At 45.9% G+C, this 13,236-nt stretch overlaps 1 protein-coding gene across 6 annotated transcripts in view; it reads right to left on the minus strand.

Moving 5' to 3' along the window:
* The window catches only part of REPS2 (RALBP1 associated Eps domain containing 2), a 286,422-nt gene that overhangs the window by 23,203 nt on the left and 249,983 nt on the right, over positions 1-13,236 (minus strand). For 5 of the 6 annotated variants that reach the window (XR_010226433.1, XM_063953934.1, XM_063953933.1 and 2 more), the window contains one exon: positions 3,426-3,571. Coding sequence is in view for 4 of the 6 variants with exons in the window: in XM_063953934.1 (XP_063810004.1) it covers positions 3,426-3,571 (146 nt within the window). In the remaining 2 variants the exon portion in view is untranslated. Of the gene's footprint in view, positions 1-3,425; positions 3,572-13,236 lie in introns of those variants that run through there. The other variant, XR_010226459.1, reaches the window with a different exon arrangement.

Consider the following 13,236-nt stretch of genomic DNA (forward strand, 5'->3'; position numbering starts at 1 on the left):
ATTTGCTCTCATCCATTACCAGATTTTCATTCCAACCAGCCAGATCTGACAATAAATCTTTAGGCGTATGGCCAGCTTTATAGTCGCAATGCGATGTGACTAGTCTGCCCCAGGAGACTCTGCTGATTCATTTTACATGCAACACTTGTATATACATAGTATGTATATGGAGCAGAACAGAACTTGCCATGGAAAAAAGCTACGGGAGCTAAATTGTAGCAGCTTGTATACATATTCTGAGACTCAGTCGCACACAGATACAGTGTCATATATCAAATTTATCAACACAGTCTTTAGCGTCCGAGTCTCATGGAGTCTGGTATGCCAAAGAGGGGCTGCTTGGCAGCAGATGTATGAGTACACACCTGCATTTTCAGATGAGTAGACATTTGAAAAGACCGACATATATAAATTCACAATTCTAACTATATTGTAACACGTTGAGGTTCCTGTCCATAGTTTTCTACAATCGCACTTTGAAGTTGGGACTCATAACCACGTTTCTAATTGTTATAGCATTGGGACTTCCACCTTATTAAGTTCAACATTAGGTTTTTCTAAGAATATACCTTGTTTTATTCTCATTTATGTTTCCACATAACTCCTGAAACTAAAGTACGTCAGCACTGATTTTAATCTTAATCCGTGGAGGTTTTTACCCCCACCCCCAGGTAAAAACCGCTCCGCTCAGTGTCAGTGAAACCAGGTGCAGTCCTTGACTGCACTGGCTTCACAGTGTCTGTGACTGACAGGTAGGACTTCCAATAGGAAGTCACTGCCAGACACTACAGGCAGTCCCATAGGGAGGTGCTTCCTTCCTCTGTGACTGCCAGACAAGGCAGCAATAAGCAGAGAGCAGACTTCCTACAGAAAGCCACTCCCTGCCTTTCACACAACCTAATCCTGCTTGTAAGGGCTGCAGCTGATGCAGTCCATAGAAGCCAGGATTTTGCACATGTGCAGTCGCACCGCAATTAGGTAGGAGCAGCCGGTGATTTTAATACTTAAAACCCCAAAAATGTATTTTCGAAAGACACAAGTTCAAGGTGAATATCATAATAGATACAACAAAGCAAAACAAAACTGTACAACACACAAGGTTCAAGTGTGTTATTCAAAATGTTAACAGGGTGGGGAATGGCAGGGGAATGACAGTATGGAGAGGGTCTACATGTGGTAAGGGTGGTTTCTACCACAAAAAAAAAAAACACTGGAAGCCCAACCTTCTGTAAAAAGATCTGGTTTATCATGAATGGGATAAGTACATTTTTCCATGCATGCAATATGCTAGATTTGGGTTCTGTCTGCGAAGAGTTGAGCATCCATCTGTTTCCACTTTTTAATAATATATTTGGTTACATGGGCAGATTTATGAACACTGTGCGGTGCATATTTTCATATAGATGGGACTTTGTTTATATTAATTGGAAAACATTGATTTTGTACAATTCTTACATCTGTGTCACCCATGTCATATCTTGTGAAAAAGTCACTCAACTGCACTCATCATTACCATCTTCAGATATGCACAGTCTGCACCCTTAAAACTCATACTCTGTATATCTATTTGTTTACAGAGGATTTTTTTTTTCAAATTCTTATTACCACATATCGTAGCAATAAGAATTAAAGTGATACGCAATCACTTAACTAACGGGTTTGTGACGTGACCACATTACTGCTCCTGAGGGACTGTCCCATGGAAGGTAACAAAGATGGTGTTAGCCCACGTATGCAAGATCCAGGAAGCTACGGAGAAGGTTGATGGAAATATCTCCTGCTTTACATCTTACATTTAAGGGATACTTAATTTTGCAGAAACAGCAGTTTCCATATATTTTTTAAGTACAGAAGCACTTGATAAATGGCCCCTGTGAGTGTTATTTTTATGTGTGCAAAACTGAGACAGCCGCTTCCATTCCCAGGCCATGCCCCCACACACCGGTATGTAATGGTATCTTCCGCCATTGAAGTACTGTATATAGGCAAATATCTCTGCAATCCTTTGCTGTATAATTTGCAGTGAAGATGGCAGCATATCACAATTTAAGCGACTCTGAATGAGGCTTGGAAGTAGGTGCCATGGAGATAGGTCACTCCATCTCCAAAATCAAAACAACATTTAGATTTTCACATGCAACAATATCTAGGTTGTACAGAGACTACAAAACATCAGGGGAGACATCCAGCGTCTGTCACCTGTTTTTGAAGCTTTCTGTGAAACCTGCACACAGCAGCAGGTGTAGACACACAGTCCAAAGCTGAGCAATGATAGGAAGTCCTGGACAGCAGATGGATGCAGCCACAAGTACCGGATAATCCCTGTTTCATACAGTTAACAATATAAGAAAAGCAATAGCAAGTCAGGTCTAGTTCCAGGTCCGACGACAAGGTATCCAATATATAAGACAAAAACAGGACAGAGACCGGTTCCATGATCTGTCAACAATCAGTTTCCAATATACATAGGTAAGGGCAGAGGCAGCTCAACGTCTGATTCCAAGGTGCGGCAGCATGGGTATCCAATATAAAGGGGCAAAGGCAGAGCCAACGCTAACAGGTTCAGAGACAGGAGGCCAGCATCAGCAGTAAGACCAATCACCTAACAGTATCTGACAAAAAGTTAGCGCCGGTTTAAGACGGCTCTACTGCTCGGGTGCCAAACCTTTCTTAATCAGCACTGCCCCAGCACCAGTGAACAGCACTTGCAGCACTGCTGACACCCAGTGCTATAGAGTTTTCTTGACCTCCTGCTAAATGACGACCCAATACTAGAGCTGGCCTTTAACAAGTTCTCAAATTTTCAAGGCCGCACATAAAATCACTAATAGGTGTACAGTTTTGCAAAACTGTTTAGTACATTTCCCCACTCCCCACTGGGGACAAAAAGGGGCAGAGCATTTGATGGCACGAAAGGGACAACTGGAAAAAAAACTCTTGACGTTTTCAGGATTCATAGATGAAAGTATTAGATCATTTAGAAAAAAAGAGAATTCTGGCAAGAGAATAAGCAAGCTGTTAGAATGTTCAATATTATCAACAAAGCTGTTGCATTAAACTACATAGTGTAAATCTTTCACGTCTATAATTTCATACATAACACATAGAATGTGATTACTCTGCAGACCAAATGGTGACACAAAAGGGAGGTCAGTGGGAAGCCAGTTATTTCTGGTTATAGAGAGCTGTGACCTGGCCTTCTCAGTGTGAAGGGGTCAGTGTCACGTACTGCATAAATCAGCAGCGTGCCCAGCATAACATGTTATGGGTGAATAGCAACTATCAGAAACTAATTTATCAGTGTTTATTTTTACAGCATCATCATTTCAGTACAATAGATGTAGGGCAAAACTAGACATCCCTCCAAAAAAGAACTCTCCAAAAAAGAAATAAAACAAAACCACGCTTTCTCCAATATAACATACTTTTGAACAGCAGGATATGACTTCAAAGATGCAGCTGATGAGGTCACACTTGATGCTGATGACAGGTCGTGATTTTCCAGCATTTGACTTTCTGGGTGGAATTTTCTTCGTAGTGGTTTTGTTGGTGGTTGGTTATGTAGCATTTCCTTTAATGGAAAGAAACACAAAATAACCTCATGACGGTGCATCCATACATCAACTGGACCACACAGCTTATAAATGACTGCTCATTTTATTTTATTTGACAAACAGTCAAGAGAAGGAATAATGCACCAATGATTTTTATGGCAAGACTGTGTGGTCATCCATGCAGATAGTAAGATCTATGTATTGTAAAATAGATTTGCTGTCTCAATTACTATTATTATTGTTTAAACAAGGGTTCCGCAGCGCCTAACGGAGTACATAAATGAGCAAAAACAAGAAATCAATGGCTTACATAGTACAAGAACAATGTAGGACAAGTACATGGTATATAAACAATGTTTCATCAAGGGACAGGACACTGAAGTAATCATTAGGGTGGCAGAAATAGAGGGTTACGTGGCATTGATCGGGGTATGGAGTAGGAAATAGTCTAAGAGAGGTGAGAGCTTACATTCTGAAAAGGAGGAAACACCGCATTTGGTATTTCAATGAACACAACTAATAGAGCAATGGGAGATGTTTTCTACATAATGGGGATGCAAGCACGGGTAATGGCACCTATGTTTCTATAAATAGGATTTTAATTACCTACCGTTAAATCCTTTTCTCGTAGTCCGTAGAGGATACTGGGGTCCATTTAGTACCATGGGGTATAGACAGGTACACTAGGAGCCATGGGCACTTTAAGAATTTGATAGTGTGGGCTGGCTCCTCCCTCTATGTCCCTCCTACCAGACTCAGTCTAGGAAACTGTGCCCGAGAAGACGGACATACTTTGAGAGAAGGATAGATAAGGATAGTGGTGAGATTCCGAACTAGCACACACAACAAACTGAAAGCCAAGCTAACCAAACTTGAAACAGGAACAGCAATGGCTGAACCAACATTACTTAACAGAGTAACAGTGCAGGAAGAACGAAGCACAGGGCGGGCGCCCAGTATCCTATGGACTACGAGAAAAGGATTTACCAGTAGGTAATTAAAATCCTATTTTCTCTTACGTCCTAGAGGATACTGGGGTCCATTTAGTACCATGGGGATGTACCAAAGCTCCCAAACCGGGTGGGAGAGTGCTGAGGTTCCCGCAGAACTGATTGACCAAACTGAAGGCCCTCAGAGGCCAAAGTATAGAACTTGTAGAACTTAGCAAATGTGTTCGAACCTGACCAAGTAGCCGCTCGGCAGAGTTGTAAAGCCGAGACACCCCGGGCAGCCGCCCAGGAAGAACCCACCGACCTAGTAGAGTGGGCCTGTACAGATATTGGACACAGCAAACCTGCTGTGGAATAAGCATGCTGGATAGTAAGCCTGATCCAGCGTGCAATGGACTGCTTTGAAGCAGGACACCCAATCTTATTAGGATCATAAAGAACAAACAGCGAGTCAGATTTTCTGTGACGAACTGTTCCCTTTACATACACCTTCAAAGCCCTCACAACATCCAAAGACTTTGAAGTAGCAGAGGTGTCGGTGACAACCGGAACCACAATAGGTTGGTTAATATGAAATGCGGACACCACTTTAGGAAGAAATTGCTGACGAGTTCTGAGTTCAGCTCTGTCTTCATGGAAAATTAAACAGGGACTTATGTGAGACAAAGCCCCCAGCTCCGACACACGTCTTGCTGAAGCCAAGGCCAACAGTGTTACGGTCTTCCACGTAAGATACTTTACGTCCACCTCCTGTAATGGTTCAAACCAGTCTGACTGGAGGAACTGCAGCACCACATTGAGATCCAAAGGTGCCGTGGGAGGCACAAAGGGAGGTTGGATGTGCAGAACATCTTTCAAGAACGTCTGGACCTCAGGGAGAGAAGCCAATTGTTTCTGAAAGAAAATGGACAAGGCAGAAATCTGGAGTTTTATGGAGTCCAGACGCAGGCCCACATCCACGCCTGCCTGCAGAAAAGGCAGGAAATATTCCAGATGAAAATCCACCGCAGAATAATTTTTGCTCTCACACCAAAAGACGTATTTCTTCCAAATACGATGGTAATGCTTAGACGTTACCCCGTTCCTGGCTTGGATCAGAGTCGGGATAACCTTGTGAGGGATCCCTCTCCTGGCTAGAATCAGCCATTCAACTCCCATGCCATCAAACGTAGCCGCAGTAAGTCCTGAAAGATGAACGGGCCCTGTTGTAGAAGATCCTCGCGAAGAGGTAGAGGCCACGGATCTTTGAAGAGCATCTCTAGAAGGTCCGTGTACCAGGCCCTTCTTGGCCAGTCCGGAGCAATGAATATTGCTTGAACCCATTCCCTTTTTATTCCCTTTAGAATTCTTGGGATCAGAGGAAGTGGAGGAAACACGTATACCATCTGATAGACCCATGGAGTCATCAAGGCATCCACTGCCACTGCCTGTGGATCTCTCGACCTGGAACAATACCGCTTGAGTTTTTTGTTGAGACGAGAGTCCATCATGTCGATCTGTGGATATCCCCATCGACTTGTCAACCACCTGAACACTTCCTGGTGAAGGCCCCACTACCCCGGGTGCAGGTCGTGTCTGCTGAGGAAGTCTGCTTCCCAGTTGTCTACTCCCGGAATGAAGACCGCTGACAATGCCACAGCATTTCTTTCTGCCCAGAGGAGAATTCTAGACACCTCTGACATTGCTGCTCTACTTTTCGTTCCACCCTGTCGGTTTATGTACGTCACTGCCGTCACATTGTCCGACTGGACCTGAATGGCCCGATCTTGAAGAAGATGTGAGGCCTGCAGAAGGGTGTTGCATATGGCCCTAAGTTCCAGAATGTTGATTGGAAGGATGACTTCCTGACTTGACCATCTTCCTCGAAGCTTGCACCCCCTGAGTGACTGCTCCCCAACCTCTGAGGCTTGTGTCTGTGGTTAACAGGATCCAGTTCTGAATTCCAAACCTCCGACCCTCGACAAGGTGAGAAGTCTGTAGCCACCACCACAGAAGGGAGATCCTGGCTTTTGGCGACAGACGGATCCTCTGGTGCATATGAAGATGCGATCCAGACCATTTGTTCAACAGATCGAGCTGGAAGGGTCGTGCGTGGAACCTTCCATATTGAAGAGCCTCATAAGAGGCCACCATTTTCCCCAGGAGGCGAATGCACAGATGCTCGACATCCGTGTTGGCTTCAGGACATCCCGAACCATCGACTGGATTACCAATGCCTTCTCCAAAGGAAAGAACACTTTCTGCGACTCCAGTATCATTCCCAGGAATGGGAGCCTCTTTGTTGGCTCTAGGTGAGACTTTGGAAGGTTCAGAATCCACCCGTGATCCTGGAGGAGTTTGGTTGAGAGACCAATGCTGTCCAGCAACCTTTCCCTGGATGGTGCTTTTATCAGTAGATCGTCCAGGTATGGAATTATGTTCACTCCCTGTTTGCGGAGCAGAAACATCATCTCTGCCATCACCTTGGTGAACACCCTTGGTGCCGTGGAGAAACCAAATGGCAGGGCCTGGAACTGGTAGTGACAGTCCCGCAATGCAAACCGTAGATAAGCCTGATGAGGCGGCCAGATCTGAATGTGAAGGTACGCATCTTTGATATCCAAAGACACTAGGAATTCACCCTCCTCCAGACCTGAGATCACCACTCTCAGAGACTCCATCTTGAATTTGAACACTCGTAAGTACGGGTCCAAAGACTTGAGGTTCAGAATCAGTCTTACCGAACCGTCCAGTTTCCATACTACAAACAAGTTGGAGTAGTACCCCTTGTTAAGCAGATAAGGTGGAACTGGAACAATGATCTGAGTCTGTACCAGTTTTTGGATGGCATGCTGTAAAGTAATACTTGCCTCTTGTGAAACTGGCAAGCCTGATTTGAAGAATCTGTGAGGTGGGAGCTTTCGGAACTCCAGTCTGTAGCCCTGGGAAATAAGATCTATGACCCAGGGAATCCTGGGCCGAACATGACCAGATCTGACTGAAGAATTGTAGGCGGGCTCCCACCTGCCCTCCAGGCATTGCAGCCCACCGTCATGCTGAAGTCTTTGAGGAAGCAGAGCCTGAGCTCTGTTCCTGAGCACCTGCAGTTGCTGGTTTGGGTGGTTGCGCCGCTGGAGGACGTAGAAGCACTTCTGGATTTGCCCTTGAACTTGGCCGTCTGAAAGGACCAAGAATAAGTCTTCTTCGTTGGGGGGGCTGCGGTGATCCATTTGTCTAGTTCATCAACAAAAAAAGCCTCTCCTGTGAATGGTAAACCTTCCACGCCTTTCCTGGAGTCCGCATCAGCAGTCCACTGGCATAGCCACAAGCCCCTGTGTGCCGACACTGCCATAGCGGTAGTGCGTACGTTTAGCAAGTCTCTTTCTTTTATGGCCTCCACCATAAAGTTTGCAGAGTCCTGTATATGCTGCAGGAGTAAAACAACATCCCCCCTAGACAAGGAATCTAACCCTCAATTAGGTTACCTGACCATTTTGCAATGGCTTTTGTGATCCACGCACATGCAATAGTGGGTCTTTGGGCCACCCCAGCATCTGTGTACAATGATTTGAGTGTAGTCTCAATTTTACGATCAGCCGTGTCTTTTAGGGAGGCTGCACCAGGAACAGGCAATACAAGTTTTCGTGACAGCCTAGAGACTGATGCGTCCACTATCGGTGGATTTTCCAATTTTTTCCTATCCTCCAGAGGAAAGGGAAAATATGAGAGTAACCTTTTAGGGATCTGAAATTTCTTATCAGGATTAACACATCGTTCTTCAAACAGCGTATTCAATTCCTTTGACACAGGAAAAGTGAATGAGGACTTCTTTTTTACATTAAAATCAGATTTCTTACACTCCTCTGACACCTTATCAGGAATATGCAGAACATCTCTGATAGCCTCTATAAGAGCCCCTATTCCCTGTGACAGAGCCGCATCCCCCCCCCCCCCTTCCAAGTCCACCTCACACTCCTCCAAGTCTGACCCATCAGCGTCAGCATCAGACTGCAGGATATGGGCCAGAGATCGCTTTTGCGGACAAATGGGAGATGTTGAGATGCTGTTTTCGGGACTGAGTCTCTGTTCATAAACTCATCCACAGTCTGTTTTAAGTATTGCGTCTCTATCATTGCAGGGCAATTTTGTAGAGTGGAGAACATTCCTTTAAGAGAATTAACCCACTCCGGTTCAGCCCCGCTATTCTGTGAACCCTGTGTACCCAGTAGTGAGCCCCCTGGTGAAGAGGAACACTCCGCTGTACAAGAAACACACTCTTTACCTGACATAATGTTAATGTGACAGCACACACACACACACAGGAAAGGTTAAGCACAAGTAACCCACAAAAAGTCCTTCAGGGAGACACAGAGTTGTTTGGAGCCAGCCCCCACTGCGCCCTTGCCGCTAATGCCAAGCTTAGCCGTGTCGCAGACTAAGTTCCCTGATAGGGGACTTAGGGGGGGGTATTTACTAAGCAGTGATAAGAGCAGAGAAGTGAGCCAGTGGAAAAGTTGCCCATGGCAACCAATCAGCACTGAAGTAACATCTATAATTTGCATACTATAAAATGATACAGAGCTGCTGGTTGATGGGGCCACTTCTCCACTGGCTCACTTCTCTGCTTTTATCACTGCTTAGTAAATGTCCCCTTTAGTACACTAGTAGTCGCTCCCCCCTGCTATGACCCCCTGGTACCGCTGAGGTAATGTCCGCTTTTTTTTATACTGGCTGAGCTAATTTGTGTGCATAAAATGGAGCAGAACCGTTTTAAGGCTATGTTTGCCAGTTTGGGTACTGTGTACAGTGTACTGAGCCGCAGTCGTGTACTGTGTCTGGAGACGCATTCCGCCCGGAAAGAAGCCGTGCGTCTCCGTGCCCTCGTGCCGCCATAATGGCCGGCACCCCACTAACCGGGACGCCGGCTCAGTACTCGCCACTCTTCATTCTTCTGGCTCTGTTAGGGGTGGCGGCGTGCTGCGGGAATGTACGCTAGCCGTGGTGGGGCTTGTGAATCAGTGTCCTGTCAGCGGGGAACGGGACCATTAAGAGGTTGGGTCGTTCCCCCCCTAAGTCCCACGAAATAGGCAGGCTGGTGCCAACCAGCCCTGCCTGAAAATAACAAACTCTTGGAAAACTCTTCAGCATGACCGGCTTTTCCGGGCACATTTTCTAAACGGAGTCTGGTAGGAGGGGCATAGAGGGAGGAGCCAGCCCACACTATCAAATTCTTAAAGTGCCCATGGCTCCTAGTGGACCCATCTATACCCCATGGTACTAAATGGACCCCAGTATACTCTAGGACGTAAGAGAAATTATGATTTCATATAACTAGACAGTGCCAACGATAGTCATCTTTATCACGCTGCACCAGCCCTCCTGCACTCAGGGGTGCAGGAGCTGTAGCGGGCCCAGTACATTTTCAGGGGTGTGGCCTAATGGAATTGATGTAGAAAAAGAAAGCGAAGCTGCGCTGGGTGCAGATTTGGGCGTGCTGTCGTGCCCCTCAGTCGGGGGCAAATCCAGAGGTGGGGGGGGGGGGGGGGGTGGAGACAATCAGTGTGATCGCTCCCCTCTACAACCCTGTACAGGCAGAAGAGACTGCTGTTAAGCAGCAGCAGCCTCCCTGCACCACCATAGCCCAGCCAGCACATAGCAGCATGTGTTTGCCTGGAGAATGAAGCTGCTGCTGCTGCTGACAGGTAAGGGTGGTGGTGGGGATTTTCATCAGTAGAGTCTGCTTGTGCGTATTATTCACATAGCGATGAGAATAAGGTGCATTTTAGTAGAACATATGCAAAAAAAAGTTGCCCGGCATTAGTAAATGTGCTCATGACTAGGTGTGACTAGAAGGGCTGTCTAATGTGATTGCAGCAAGGATGAGAGAGGACACATCTATACTGACCTATGTGTAGGCGTTTTGGTCGAGCATGCACAGTACAGAAATGCATATATTTCATGAGTTCCTTTATTCACACTGTAAATAGATAGATCTGGTATATATAGAAACAAATCCGCAACAGATTGAATGTACAGCTGGTGCCATGATTGGGCTACTGGAACCCGCACAAAGTTTGCGCCTGTGTCTCGTCGTTTATTTGCACATTTTTTTCATCATGAATTCATCAAGCATCCTGCCTTTTACCTGCTTATAGCATTGTTTATGATACACTGTTTCTTGAACTGCAGCAAATGCTATGGTGCGATGCGGATACACATGTATAAATCACAGCACTGGGTATGCTTCACAATCTTTGAAATTATTATTTATAAAAGAGCCGAAAGGGTTACTGTACATAGCGCTATACAAATGTGAAAACATCCTGCTTCTCCTGAATCATTCTCAAACTACATAGCATTATTTTTTTTGAATCATGTGCTGTATGTACATCATTGTATCTAACATTCTTCACGGCACTGGGATAATGGTTTTCATTCCTTGGGGTAGATGTATTATACCCATATATATCATGCAGTTATAATGCGCAAGATCTCACGGGATCTTCCATGCATCCCAGAGCCAGCAGCCGCCGCAGCCAGAGACAGAGTTGTCCCTGCTGTGGTGAATGGGCAATGACACCTGCAGCTGTCGAAATTGATAGCTGCAGAACGGTCATAGATTGCCCCCAATATCAGCACGCTCTATGGTACAGATAGCAGCACCAATAATGAACAGTGCCTGTGATGTAACACACATCTCCTCCTTTACACATTGGGGGGGGGGGGGGGGGGGGGGGGGGGGGAGTGGGGTACAGCGCTGATACCGCTTCTCCCCCATACAGACTTATAATACATCTACCCTGTTCCAAATAGTGACATTGGTTATCCAAAATAGTGGGTGTGGTTATGTTAAAAGTATAGTTGTGGTTTAATTAGGTGTAATGCCAATATGATAATGAATATGTATCTAATATTAATGATCTAAATAACATTCATTTTCAAACAGTAACTGTGCTTGTACTGTGGTCAGATATCCCAGCACAGAGCATGAGAAGTCAGATCCCCGACTGCCGACATCCAGAGGAGAAGTATTAGGGTGAAGGATAGGGACCTGGAGGGGGTGTGTGTGTTTTACAGTTGGGCACTAGAGGGGTGGAGCGGGGGTGGTAATCTGTAGCTGACACCCCTTGCCTTGCCCCACCCCCCACCCCCACCCCCTTCCCCCAAGTCTTAGCCCTAGCCACCACCCTGGCTGAGCGCTGGCAGCTGAAAGAGTATCATGACTTTGCCCTATATCTAAATTTTCTAGGGGTGATTTTTTTTCTGCACAATGGCTGCAATGTGCCGGTCTGGAATGGCACTTACTTCGCAGCCAACCACATTGCAACTTTTCCCTTGCCTTCCATTGAAATGCCCCGTAAAACCTACAATGCCAAGGGTACTAGTATATGGCTTATACAGGGCCGGATTAAACTGACGGGGTTCCTGGGGCACTTATGGCAGGGGGGCCTCGGTGAAAGTGTGTGTGTATGGGGCGGGGGGGATAAGGTATGTATATTAGATTGTGCATACATCCCAGCATGACCCATTCCAGGAGGGACATTATGCTCTCTACTTCCCTCTTAATAGAAGGATTGGTGTCACCTATGTTAAACTATTTAATTGATAAGAAAGATGTTTTAATACAGGTGATTGCAATCATAACTTAAGAAGTCCAGGTAGAGAGGATTTTGTCCCTCCTGAAATGGGTCATGTTGGAAAGTTTGGATTGTGTATATGAAATTTACACCAATGGTATAGATAACTATTTTATACAATTTCCATGTAGTAGAACAAACATAACTTAAACAACCTTAAAACACACGTAGAAAAATAAAATCTATAATTTATCTTGTCACATGCAAGAATAGCAGTAGCCTCTGTCAGGGACGGATCTAGACTTTTCTTTAGGGGGAGCGGTTTACTGTTTAATCTTGACTCCTCCCTCTACAGTCCCAACTCCTCCCATCTGCAATCCTAACTCCTCCTCTCTCAATTCTGACTGAACTTTTTGAGTGAGACTGAGATAGAGCTTTGTGATTGTTCTATGTACATGTGACTGTGCTATGGGATAATTGAATTTATTAGCCCTAGTACCCATACACCAGCAAGTGAGGGGCAAATGCTCTGTAACCCTTGCTCTCCTGGCTCCTCTGTGCTGCTGTGGTATAAGTTGCAGCACATCTTTCTGCCTCAGGCTCTCCCCGGAGAGCTCTCTTCTGCTCAAAAGTGGACGTGGCTATGACTGTGTTAGGGGGGGGAAGGGGGGTCGCCCCCATCGCCCCCCCCCCCCCTAAATCCGGCCTTGGCCTCTGTACTACTTACATACTGGGACAGGAGTGAGGAGGTCTCTCTCTAGACCCTCATTAGATAACAGGTTACACAGGGCCCAGACTCCCAGGCAGGGATAAGAAGCTGGGATCCCTATGTCACTTACAGCTATCTCCACACTCCTATCTCTCTGGTCGGAAAGCTGTGTAGGAAGTTCATGAAACCTGATACTCCTGTGTTTCTGCCTGCACAGCATACTGTCCTGCTCACATTCTGGCTGACTGGTTCTGCTGTTGCATAAGAGGGAAAGCTAGTGATTGTCCTCCAGCCGGTGACCCCATGACAAAGCGGGGACGACGACGACAGTGTACAGTATGCCCTGCACCCCAACCCTTTAATCTGGCTAAGGGCGCATATGTGCACAGCCAAGCTTTGCAGAGATTCTAGGTGGCAGTGGCTTATCTATAATGGGTGCATTGCAAAATACACCCTACATCCATTTC

The sequence above is a fragment of the Pseudophryne corroboree genome, chromosome 2 (genome assembly GCF_028390025.1).
Source record: "Pseudophryne corroboree isolate aPseCor3 chromosome 2, aPseCor3.hap2, whole genome shotgun sequence".
In the NCBI taxonomy this organism is placed as follows: domain Eukaryota; kingdom Metazoa; phylum Chordata; class Amphibia; order Anura; family Myobatrachidae; genus Pseudophryne; species Pseudophryne corroboree.